This window comes from Quercus robur, chromosome 1 (assembly GCF_932294415.1).
Source record: "Quercus robur chromosome 1, dhQueRobu3.1, whole genome shotgun sequence".
NCBI classification, from domain to species: Eukaryota; Viridiplantae; Streptophyta; class Magnoliopsida; order Fagales; family Fagaceae; genus Quercus; species Quercus robur.
Genome location: NC_065534.1, coordinates 4,332,207 through 4,344,619, shown reverse-complemented (window position 1 = coordinate 4,344,619; position 12,413 = coordinate 4,332,207). Strand labels below are relative to the sequence as shown.

The 12,413-nt window shown below is 34.8% G+C and overlaps 1 protein-coding gene across 16 annotated transcripts; it reads right to left on the bottom strand.

Moving 5' to 3' along the window:
• Nucleotides 1-298: 298 nt before the first annotated feature.
• LOC126717007 (calpain-type cysteine protease DEK1-like) lies at nt 299-12,315 on the bottom strand. 16 transcript variants are annotated; one of them, XM_050418189.1, is made up of 11 exons: nt 11,131-11,353; nt 10,238-10,635; nt 4,561-5,983; nt 4,213-4,324; nt 3,954-4,119; nt 3,762-3,832; nt 3,547-3,638; nt 3,227-3,389; nt 2,815-2,886; nt 771-1,148; nt 299-681 (listed from the first exon to the last, which is right to left on the bottom strand). In XM_050418189.1, the coding sequence occupies exons 5-11, from the start codon at nt 4,087-4,089 to the stop codon at nt 562-564; spliced, it is 1,032 nt and encodes a 343-aa protein (XP_050274146.1). In that variant the 5' UTR covers nt 4,090-4,119; nt 4,213-4,324; nt 4,561-5,983; nt 10,238-10,635; nt 11,131-11,353; the 3' UTR covers nt 299-561. The 16 variants fall into 16 exon arrangements, 8 of the variants coding, with proteins under 8 accessions (XP_050274146.1, XP_050274164.1, XP_050274173.1 ...); XM_050418207.1 differs by lacking the exons at nt 10,238-10,635; nt 11,131-11,353 and adding an exon at nt 12,250-12,315; XM_050418216.1 differs by lacking the exons at nt 10,238-10,635; nt 11,131-11,353 and adding an exon at nt 12,194-12,211.
• Nucleotides 12,316-12,413: the final 98 nt, after the last annotated feature.

Genomic DNA, 12,413 nt, shown 5'->3' with positions numbered 1-12,413 from the left:
TCTCAACTACCAAAACATTCTCCTGTCACAATTTTTTCTTTCTTTTTTTTTAATTTTTGTTTGGGAGGGGTTGGCTTGATTGGGGTCTATATCCTGAGTATGAAACCTCTTTTATATATATATATCTATATCAAGTTGTGTGTGATTCCTTTTAACGTGTAATAGTTGGTGGGAAAAAAACTCCCCACAATGGCAGGCCAAGAGATTCAATCAGCCAAGCAAACAATTGTATGCAAAGATAATAGTGGTTATGAAGAGTTCATTTTCTCTAATTACCACACAAGTCCCAAATCCAAAGTTACCAAGCAATATGATGATACTTCCATGAAGCCACAAATCCAGAATAAAACCAAAAGATGTCCCAGATAGATCACTGTAATTGAATCCAATTGTCCTATAGATATTGCCTCTTTCCTATTCAGCAGGGTTTCTTAAGAGAAGAATCCCACATTGAAACTACATGAGTTTTATGACCATAAAGAGGGGGGGTTGCTTTTGATGACATTATATAACAACTGAACTACCTCACATGGCGCAAAGTATTTCCTTTTCAACAAGTAACTACCTCTCCTGAATAATTTCAAACTGCCTGCAGTCCTCTGGCATCCATTTTTTTATTTTCTTGGCGCTTAAGTCTGAAAATCCTATGCTATCAAGAAATAGTCTCAGGCGAACCTCATCCTACAACAGCACAAAAACAATTATATCATTATCTACAATCAAAAACATCATGCATGGAAAGCAGTTAGGGATTTCTTTTTATAGGTCACCTGAACTCGTTCTGCCTTAGCAGTCAAACCAAGCAAAAGAAGTAAATAACCACCAAATTTATCCCACATGTACACCCATTCAGTGTCGATGGCCTCTTCCAAAGCCAAAATACGTGCATGAGCACACATTTCTCTTCTGTGATCTACATCATTGCCAGGTTCACAGCGGAAGATTCTTTTATATCTCATTCTGCAGAAGCATGATCCAGCAACTAATTCTTCATTCCTTAAACGGTCTCTGAGTTTCATGACATCAGCCCTAGGAAGCACAAAATTTCCAGCCCTGTCTCTCATAATGGTAGGGTCTCCTACCAAAAGAGCTGCTGAGCTGGCAGATCTCTGAGAAGCCGAATAAGTTCCAGATAGTGCATTTCGGGTCTGTGAGACAAATAAATTGAACTCCAATGAACTTCACAATTAAAAAGGAATAACTTCCTTCTAAAAGTGTGCCAAAATTACTAAAAAATAAAATATGTGACACTGAAAAAATGAGCTATCATCCTGAAATAAGAGGTAAACTGGTAAAGCAAATACAAGTTTCTAGCTATGTTTTGAAAAATATAAATTACCGTTAGCAAAAGGCATAGCTACCATATATGGCTGATATCTAACATCGTTGTCAATGCTATGATGACACTACCATCGAATATGTATCATGCAAGGATATAATAACTTATGGCATCAATAAATTTCCATTGGGCAGTTTAGTTCATCATCCAACACCAGCATTGTTGTATTAATCAAAAAAATTGAGTTTTCTTGTTGCACCACTTCTAATAGGTTCTCAGATATGTTTTCACAAGTTAGTATTTTTGGCATCTAAAAAGTCTGCTTTGGTTCTGGACAACTTAATCTTTATCCTTTGTAGTATTATTATTCTTAGGTGAAAACTCCCCTATGTGCCTCCATTCCCTTGTGTTTGAGGTATCACTTCCCAATCATTTGCTGGAAGAAAAAAATTAGTGCTTAAATGTAGATAAATTTTGATATCTCTGCCTGACAATCAGTATATTATTAACTTATTGAAACAAGAACTTGTCCAAAACTGGTTCCGTGATTGTAGCGCCAGCAAATAGAAAGCACATTGGGATTATTTATAACAAAGTATCTAATAAGTTTTTGACTATGGTGGATATCTTCTGTAACAATTTTGTAACCATTACGATATCATCAATCATCACATTGTCAAAAATCAGTATCACCACCTCTAATCATGAGCAATGTTGAAATGCAAGGGAACCACCATATATGCCTTGGCTAAAAGAGAGGGGAAGAGAAGGGGTGGGGTACACTCATTTCAATGTTTTAATTTCAACAGCAGTTTAATCTATATCACTGCAGAAGCAGAACTCATAAAATTAGTTCAAATTATATACCGTGGTCAAGGAGTTTTTATTAATGACTACCTTCTTTAATATTGCCTGGCCCAATACCAGTTATATCAATGACAAAATTTGTAGTACATGCAAGCTTCCATATTAGACAACACCAGTAAGATTTTTTGAATATAGCTTTGAACACCAAGCATAGCACCATAATCACAAGCACATGGGAAAAGTAAGGAAATAAACAAAGACCAAGTAGAACAGTATTAGGTGCATCTCACCAACATCTAAGTACAAGTTTATGCAATGTTCTAATAAACAGACAAAACCGACTAACCATAATGTGTATGTGTGCACACACGGGCATGTGTTAACATATGTATGCATGTGTAGCGGTGAGAAAGAAAACCAAAGACAAACAATAGCATTGATCAGAAACTCTAGATAACAAAAAATTAATTGATATACCAAAATGCAATAGTCACAGAAAACCATGCTTGGTTAAGTTGAGTTGACAAGATAATCAAGAACAAGCTACACTTCAAATATAACAAATCTCAAGCCACAGTGATGAATCCCAACCACCCCCCCCCCCCCCCCCCCCGCCAAAAAAAAAAAAAAAAAAAAAAAAAAAAAAAAAGAAAGAAAGGATTGTTGGTAATTATCTGGAAATCTTAGGATAAGGTTCAAAAGCCAACTTGTAACAAAATCGAACACACCTTTGTTGCAGATCGAGCGATTGCTTGAACAACAGTTTCCTTACTGAGGAAATGCACAGCATCTTCCATCGTCTGGAGATTGAAGTAAAAAAATTCTTCTTAATGGAAGAGAGACATGAATCAACGAACACAGTTCTTTCATATAACAATCTCAAAAACACCTTTCATGCTATCATGACATAAGACTGGTGATCTGCCAATTGAGGAAATTATTTTAGAAATAAATATAATTTTATTCAAAAGAGGATATGGTTCACATACACAGGATGCATAACCAACCATTCCTAAAGAATTGCAATCTCATATTCAAAATTCTAAGAAATCAAATAAGAGACAATGAGGGAATGATGCCCAAGGCAGACATTTAATCATACATGGACCTCAACATAATGGTCACAGTTAATGCACAAACCTTAAGAGTCAAGCATGGCCGAGAGACAGCAAATCCAAAGGCTACAACAAGAGTAATTGCTGACACAGCAGCACCAGCAAATGGTGGATAAATTTTCAAACTGGCAACAACCCCCCAGCCCTCAGTTGCCAACGCAATCCCATAAAGCATAAGAAATGCAGCACTGTCAAGAAATTTAATTGACAGATATTAGATGTGAATAAATTATTTGATAACTCATTTCACAACATTTTGATAGCGAAAGTACAGCACAATAAGTTACAAAAGAATTAGAACACACTAAAATGAAAGAAAAATTAAAACAGGACACTCGGACAAACCTGACATTCTTTCCACAATCTGCATGAGAATCGTAGACATATACAGGCAATACTCTTGGAGAATAAACAACAATTGGAGGTGAAAGAAGAACCTGCAGAAAATAGGTTATACTATAATGCAAATGTAGATAAGGTAAAACAACCAGAAATAAGACAAAATTAAATACAAACATAAAGATTCAAAGTTTGAATGAAGTTAGATCAATGTAACTCACAGTCAATGCTCTTCCAGCAAGAAGAAACAGAAACAAGAAATAACCAACCGATGCTCCAACAAATGATTTATCTGAACAGAAAAGGTCAAAAAGGAAATGTCATAAGCAGCATCATGATGTTTTTTGCAAGAAAACTATGACAATGTGGGGGTAGCAAAATAATATTGGGTGGTAGTGGATTCTGTTTTTCACCTTCAAACCATCCAACAAGAAATGCTGCCAAAGCCAAAAGAGAAGCAAGAAAACAAACAAAGAACATCTGTGTTCTGGTCAAATAAAAATTGTTTGAAGCCCAGTGGTGGATAGCACCAATAGCTAGTACCATCATGAGAAGAACCAAAAGAAATGCTACTCCGATCTGTTTCCAATTAAAAAGAAAAAGGCACCAAGTTAGACAAGTGCACTACAACTTTAATCTAAAATAAGCTGCAAACACCAAAGTGAGCCTCACACTCCAAGGTTTGACAACAACTGTAACAGCTGATATTGCACCAAGCAGAAGGAGAAGGCCAATGCTAACAAATACATATACACCTCGAGAAAGTCTCCAATCATCATCTTTCCTACAAAATTTACCATAGCGCATTAGAAGGAGAGCAAGCAGCCATCATACTATAGAGTGGCTGTTTCTTTAAAATTTCCGAACAATGTGTTTGTTTAACTTAAATGGTACAGCTAAGTCACTAAATTAAATTAACACGAGTAGTTACTTACCATCTACAAAAACCAGAGCAAAGTGATAGCACTGCTGGAATACAAACTAAGTTACTAAACTAAATTCACATGAGTAGTTACTCACCATTTATAAAAACCAGAGCAAAGTGATAGCACTGCTGGAATACAAACCAAAGGCAGTAAAGCAGCCAGGAAATCAGTGTTTGTTGGAACCTGGTCATCCCTTGATTTGACAATTTCCAAGTAGGATGCACCACAAAATACCACAAGAACAACTACATAACAATCATCCAGGCTGCATAACAATCATTTATTACCGAGAACAGCTAATGCTGAAGCAAGTTATGATACGATAGATTCCCCACAAGTAAAGACCATAGAATGGCTAACTTATCTACAATAGAGTCCTATGTTAAAATTTCAAGCTGAACCAAAAAAATAAGTATCTAAATCATCCTGAAATGAAGGCTCACAGTAACTTATCTATAAGGCAAAGATACTGCTGCTAAGCTTATCCAATAGTTATGGTACAAGAGAAGTTGCAGTTGATCTGTATACTCAAGATGGGGCATCTGGGTGAAAGAATACCCAAACCAATGATATTCCAAACAAATCAACACAGGAGAGAAGCGCAAGCAAGCAATCCTCTTGAAATGTTTTCAACATACCTATCATAGCTAACAAATTCAAGTATTCAAAGGGGCTATGAGCTTTGCGTATGGGGACTATGTTTGAATCTTGATAGCAGCTTGATACACAGCAGGCAGTTTGAAAGCAAATTATGGGGCTGACTTCATTGGTGAAGGAAAATGACCTGCTCAAATCATCCACTACTCGAGAGCCTATGGCCCTTACCACTACAAAGAAGCTATTTTAACCATGAACAAAAGGATTTTGACGGATTCATCAATTTGGTTTAACCTTATCAACCAAGATGCAAGAGCAGTAAGGAATTGGTAGTACCATTGTCACCAACACAAAGGATAGACGTCTTACAAAGATTACAACCTAGCAATGATATGGCTAGGTCGACAGTGCTGAATTCAATCTTTGTGAAGAACAATGACCATAAAATAGTTGGACTTAAGCTATGTTCAATTGCAGCATATTAACTAATCTCCAAATTAAGAAGGCTTTTAATTAATTTCAATGGAGCCTTAAATCACCTTGATGGTAAAAAATGTTCTTAACATCTACGGAAAACAATAGACAAAATGAACATAAAAACAAAAGCTTGATTCATTCATAACCATTAAGTTCTAACTGAGTTTGTAATACAGATTATCCATAATGATTCTAAATAAACTACAGAGTTCAAATCTTTCATCAGGGTCTATAAAATCACAAGCAATAGAAACTTAGTCTTCGAGGAAGCAACCTACTAAGATAAATATCATTGATGGTCTCACTAGGCTTATGGCTTATGTGATGACTTTGGTTTCTTCATCTTTGGGGTATAAAATGTAGCATCCCTGCAAGTTGGGCTCTCAATTGGTTTACGTGACAACTTTGGTTTCTTCTTCTCTGATGTATAAAATCCAGCACCCCTGCAAGTTAAACTGCTAGTTAGATGGTGTACAAATAAATGACAGTACTGTTTTATTCTTCAAAGGTGCACATCAGATAGGAGGACTCCTAATGCATGCTTGGGGCAAAGATTATAAAGGGGAAGGGGGGATGTGATAAAGGATTTGCAAGATCAATTTTTGTGTAGATATCAAACACTTGGTGATTTGTTGTTAATGGTAGTCAAAACACCCAGATACAATTGGTGGTGCCACTATATGTTTGTTTGTTTGGGCATTAAAAAAGACAATAAACAAACAAAAAAAAAAAATTTTGATATGGTATGACAAAGTAAAGGGAAATAGAAAGAATGTAGCAAAATGACCAAGAGTGAGAGAGACAGAGAGTGAGAGATATTTTCTGTTTCCAGTCGGGGATTGAAACGCCTCCCTCCTTTCTGAGTTTTTATATATATAGACTAGGCTGAACAACCGTCTTTGTCTATTGTCTTTTACAACTGGACCGGGCTGAACAACCGCCTGATTTCATCAAAGTGACACAGCCATCATTGCAATCGAGATGCCTCACGCAGCTACAAAACCCATCCCGACCCAGCACCTCGACTTAGCTCATCTCGAGCCAATTCGGCAAGCCCCTCTCACCTCGAAGCAACTCGGATTTTTTTAAAAAATAACAAAATCTTTCAAACTATTTTATTAGTTAGGCAACTTTCCAAACTATTTGCATTTCTAATAAATCGAGTCTAATAGACTCGATTTTGCCCTTTGAAAATACGCTTAGAAATCGAGTGTGAGACACTCGAGTTTGAAAATCGAGTGTGTATTTTCAAAGGGCAAAATCGAGTCTATTAGACTCGATTTGTTAGAAATGCAAATAATTTGGAAAGTTGCCTAACTAATAAAATTGTTTCGGATTTATAGTTATTTTTTTAAAAAATCCAAGCAACTCAGTTAGAAGTCCACAAACCAGACCATCTCGAAGAAGGCTCTTTTCATTTTTTAAGTATGTGTTCTAAAAAAAAAAAAAAAAAATTAACAGAAGATAGAAAAGGCCATTTTATATATTCATTTTTTTTTATAAAACTGACTAAAATCCAAATTCCACCTTTGAATTGTCATTTTCATTACTAAATTTTCTTTTTTGTCATTTTAGTCCTTAAACTTTAACATTCATGTTAATTTGGTCCTTGTAGTATTGGTCTTGTGTTTGATTCCTCACCATGGCTAAAGAAAATTGTAGTATGCAAAATTAAGAGCTTGAGAATGAATGTTGATCATTATATTTTATGCTACTTCAATATGCGTATTTTATTTTCAGGCTCTCTATGTTAAATTTTTTTTTGAATTGTTTTGTTGTGATTGTCATATTAATGGACTTAATGGTAATTTTATAGATGGCAATGAACAGACTAGTCAATTTGACATAAATGTTAAAGTTTGAGGAGTAAAATGACCAAAATAATTAAACTTTGTTATATTTGTAATAGTTTAAGTTATGAATTTCCAAATGGGGAAGGAAGGAGTAAATTGTAGTTTACTCTTAAAATATGAATCCCCTTGTGTGTGTGTGTGTGTGTGTGTGTTTTTTTTTTTTTGTGATTTAATTTGTTATATTTTAGTGTTAAAATAAACGAAAATCTGTATATAACATATGCGCATGATAAAAATAACAAGAAAAAAAAAAGTAAATGTGATAGTCTAGTGGTATTAGCACTTTTTGTGGTACCTTTTTCAGTTCATTTCGATCCATGCATTCAGCCTATTTTCGTCCACTTTAGTCCATTTCGGCCTATTTTAATCCCCTTCCGTCCATTTGTCCACCCATTTTAATGCATTTATGAGTAGGAAAAACCAAAGTGACGAAAAGAGAGAACCTATAATTAGGAATTATAAAACAAAACTACCAAAATTTATAAACCATTACAAATCTGTCAAAATAAAGGAGAGAAAAAAAAAGCTTGGAATAGAATTGAATTGAATAACAAAGCGAATTTGAGGCGACAATTAAATAAAAATTAACAAAAATATTGTTATTCTTTAGCAGGAAGATAGTCTTCTTTTGTGTCACAATAACTATTATGGTCGTACTTAATACAATGATGGGATTTTAATATTCAAATATGAATATAAATAATTTCAAGAATTTTACTAAAATCTATCAAAGCTATGCCTTGTTATTAAGTAACATATAAAACAACAAAAAAGTATATTGCTACAATTTCGGTACACCAACCTCATAGCATAGGGAGTTGCTATAATTAGAAAGTGTACTAATCCAGTGGAAGATTCCTGACAAGCGAACTCATTGATAAAGTACATCGAAGTTGGTAACAGACCAAGCATGTGGTGCCCCTGCGCCATTTATTAATTTGACATGGTCATGTGGAAAAATGTCTCTAGTTCCAAGAGACATTTTTTTCGCTTCGAACTGCGGTAGGTAACGCACCAGTAAAACTTTACTTCGATAAGATCCAAACACCATTAGCCATCAACCTATGACAAGCGAACTCATTGATAACCTACATCGAAGCTGGTAACAGACCAAACATATGGCGCCCCCGCACCATTTAGGACCTTAAGTTAAACTAGAGAACTCTTTTCTTTTTCTTTTTTTCTTTTTTTATTAAACTAAATAATCCTTAATCACTAAGTGATGTAAGGTTAAGTATAATTAAAGGGTAATGTTTATTTGTCAAGCATGATTAATATATTATTTTTATGAACTCAACCCTAAAATGGCATGTATATTAAGAACATATAGAGTTGTATAGGTAACAATCTAATTATTGATTAAGCAAGTTAATGGGATGATTATTAAATTTAACACAATCATTAGTTAGTGCTATGCTTAAAATGAAGTTTTAATTGATAAGAGAATTTAGAAAACAACTAGTAATTCATAATGTTAAGGTGTAATTAACATTCGGTGTTATTAAGTGTGGATTTAAATCTAAGTTAATCAAGGAGATTAAGGATTGACGGGGTTTAATAATTAAGGTAATAGTGTTCAAATTATACATTTTTTTGAGAAAAAGTTCAAATTATACATGGCATTAGCTTAAACTTTTTTAAAACTATAAATTTCTAAAATATATACTGGTTTCTCATTATATATATATATATATATATATGATTTAGAATTTAATTGGATTTAGATTTTTTGGTTTTTGCACCCAATAATTCACTCGCCACAAAAATTAAAAACTTAGATGGACACATGGCAAAAAATTGGACTCCAATTGAAATCCAATTTAGAATCTAATTGAATTTGAACTTTTAGATTTTTACACTCAATAATTTATATGGCACAAAATTAAAAATTAAACAAGACACATAACACAAAATTGAAAATCCAATTAAAATCTAATTGGATTTTCTTTGAACTTTGGAGATATATATATATATATATACTCGCATGTAACCTGTGCTTGTGCACGAAAACATTGAGTAGTAATGAAAACAAATTTTATTTATTTATTTATTTTTGAAAACGACATTGGTGAAAACAAAATTTGATTGCTATTACTAATGTTAATATTAATTTCAATGGAGCCTTAAATCACCTTGATGGTAAAAAATGTTCTTAACATCCACGGAAAACAATAGACAAAATGAACATAAAAACAAAAGCTCGATTCATTCATAATCATTAAGTTCTAACTGAGTTTGTAATACAGATTATCCGTAATGATTCTAAATAAACTACAAAGATTAAATCTTTCATCAAGGTCTATAAAATCATAAGCATTAGAAACTTAGTCTTCAAGGAAGCAACCTACTAAGATAAATATCATTGACGGTCTAACTTGGCTTATGGCTTATGTGATGACTTTGGTTTCTTCATCTTTGGGGTATAAAATCCAGCATCCCTGCAAGTTGGGCTCTCAATTGGTTTACGTGACAACTTTGGTTTCTTCTTCTCTGATGTATAAAATCCAGCATCCCTGCAAGTTAAACTACAAGTTAGATGGTGTACAAATAAATGACTGTACTGTTTTATTCTTCAATGGTGCACATCAAATAAATGCTTGGGGCTTTAAGATTATAAAGGGGAAGGGGGGATGTGATAAAGGATTTGCAAGATCAATTTTTGTGTAGATATCAAACACTTGGTGTTTTGTTGTTAATGGTAGTCAAAACACCCAGATACAATTGGTGGTGCCACTATATGTTTGTTTGTTTGGGCATTAAAAAAGACAATAACCAAAAAAAAAAAAAAATGATATGGCATGACAAAGTAAAGGGAAATAGAAAGAATGTAGTAAGTAAACTTACAGCAACACGGTGTGGTGGACTCTTAATCTACCATGGACGGGATACTTATGGATGGAGACAATGGAAATACCCAATTTGGAGAAAGCTTTGGAGAAAGGCCGATCCTTTTCCCAACCATCACGGTAAAGGTTACGGGAAAAGTCGTCATCTTCGTCATTAGCGTGATAATGATAATTTTTGCGGGAAATTGGAGAAACGTCAAATATGAGACAATTAAGGAAGCTTCCTCTGCCGAGGCTCGTGAAGAGAAAGCAGAATTTGTGATGAGCCAAGTGGTGCAAAGAAGTAGATAATTGACACGGCAAAAATTCACCCTTCCATAAAACTGAGGAGCACAAGTCGAGACGACCATAGAACCACACATCCGTATCTAAATTGTATGCTTGTAGGCATAACTTCTGGTCATCAAGGAAGCCCCAATAGAGAGTATTTCCAACAACTGCAGGTCGTAAAGCAGTGATGGTGTCGTCATTAGGAAACCCGTCACGTCCCTTGAACTGGGCAGACACAACATCTCGCCTTGGAGGATCAAGTGTTGCCCAACGTCGAGTCTCCACATTATAAATATGGAATGTAACACAACCATTACAACGCTCAGCTACAACAATCTGTTTTTTATCATGGAGAGGTGCGGAAAGCATAATTCTCTGTAGGAAACATCGAGATGGAGGATTGGGCAAGGATTCCCAAGTTCCTAACTTTGGGTGAAAAACCTCCATCCAACCACAGCCACTGCTCTCGGCTTCAAAATCGGGATGACAAGAACCCAATGCATATAGCTTGTTGTCAAGGACCATCACATGAGGATTCCATCTGGTAAAATTCGTGTGAGGACCAGGTTTCCAACAATTACTACTACTAGTACTAGTACTAGTAAGGTCTAGAGTCCACACTTGGTTGCTATTGCTAGAGGGATTAGACACTATGGGACCAAGACAATACATATGAGAGCCTAGAACTGCTACGGGTAGCCCGCGTCTGCAGCTGCAACTAAATTTGCTTACCGAAATCGGAACTAACAGCTCCTTCTTGCTCACGATACTCCTCGCTTCTTTGTTCTTCCCATACTTATACTTCGCCGAAGAAGATGAACTGAAATATGGTTCTGTCACCACAGCCGGCTCTAGCATATAAGCAAGAGAGGCAGTCGCCTAAGGCCCCAGGTAAAAAAAAGGCCCCCTAATTTTAACCAATAGAGTTATTTCTTTCATTTTAATATTATTAATTAAGCCCAAATATTAGCTAATAAATAAAATAGTATTTTTTTACAAAAAAGAAATTCTACGTTCACAATATTTTTCACAATATTTTTACAATAAATTCTAAATAGCAGGACGTTACTAACTGTTATTGGTGGTTAAAATAATAATTTCAATGGTGAATTCAAATTAGAACTAGTAACAACTTAATATCTAGAATTTGTTGTGAAAATGTTATGAATTTAGCACTTCTAAAAAAAAAAAGAGTAATACACAAAAATTTTCACAAGATTTTTCATAACAATTGAGTTGGCAAGTTTTTACTTATTCTCATCCAAGTCCACCACTAATGTCACTATTTTACTTACCATTATTAATCTGCCACATCAACATGCGTGAAATGTTTTGTCAAATTTTTTGCGTCTACAGACATTCTAAAAAAAATATTCTAGGTGGTTCATATTAATTAGTAATTTTGAATCTAACAAGAGAATAGATTTTAAGCAATATTTAGATTATTTTTTTTAAAAGTCATTTTTAAATATATAAAAGGTCTCAATTTTTTTTTTCGCCTTAGGCCTCTCAATGCATCAAGCCGCCCCTGTCTGTCACCTTCATTGCATACCACTCTGCGGATGGACCAATACGCCCACAGAAAGCGATCTCAAATTCATATTCATATTCCGAATGTATCTTCATCTTCAGGAGCTTTTGATCTTCTAGTTCTAGGGTCTGGTTTTGGTATTGGGAGAGAGACAGAGAGTGAGAGATATTTTCTGTTTCCAGTCGGGGATTGAAACGCCTCTTTCTGACCTTTTATATATATAGACTAGGCTGAACAACCGCCTTTGTCTATTGTCTTTTACAACTGGGCCGGGCCCAGGCCCTCCATTAATTTTTATCACCGCCACTCTTACTGCACAAATTTTTGCTTTCCATAATTTGTGCCAATTTCCTCACTTTTGTTATTTTGTTAC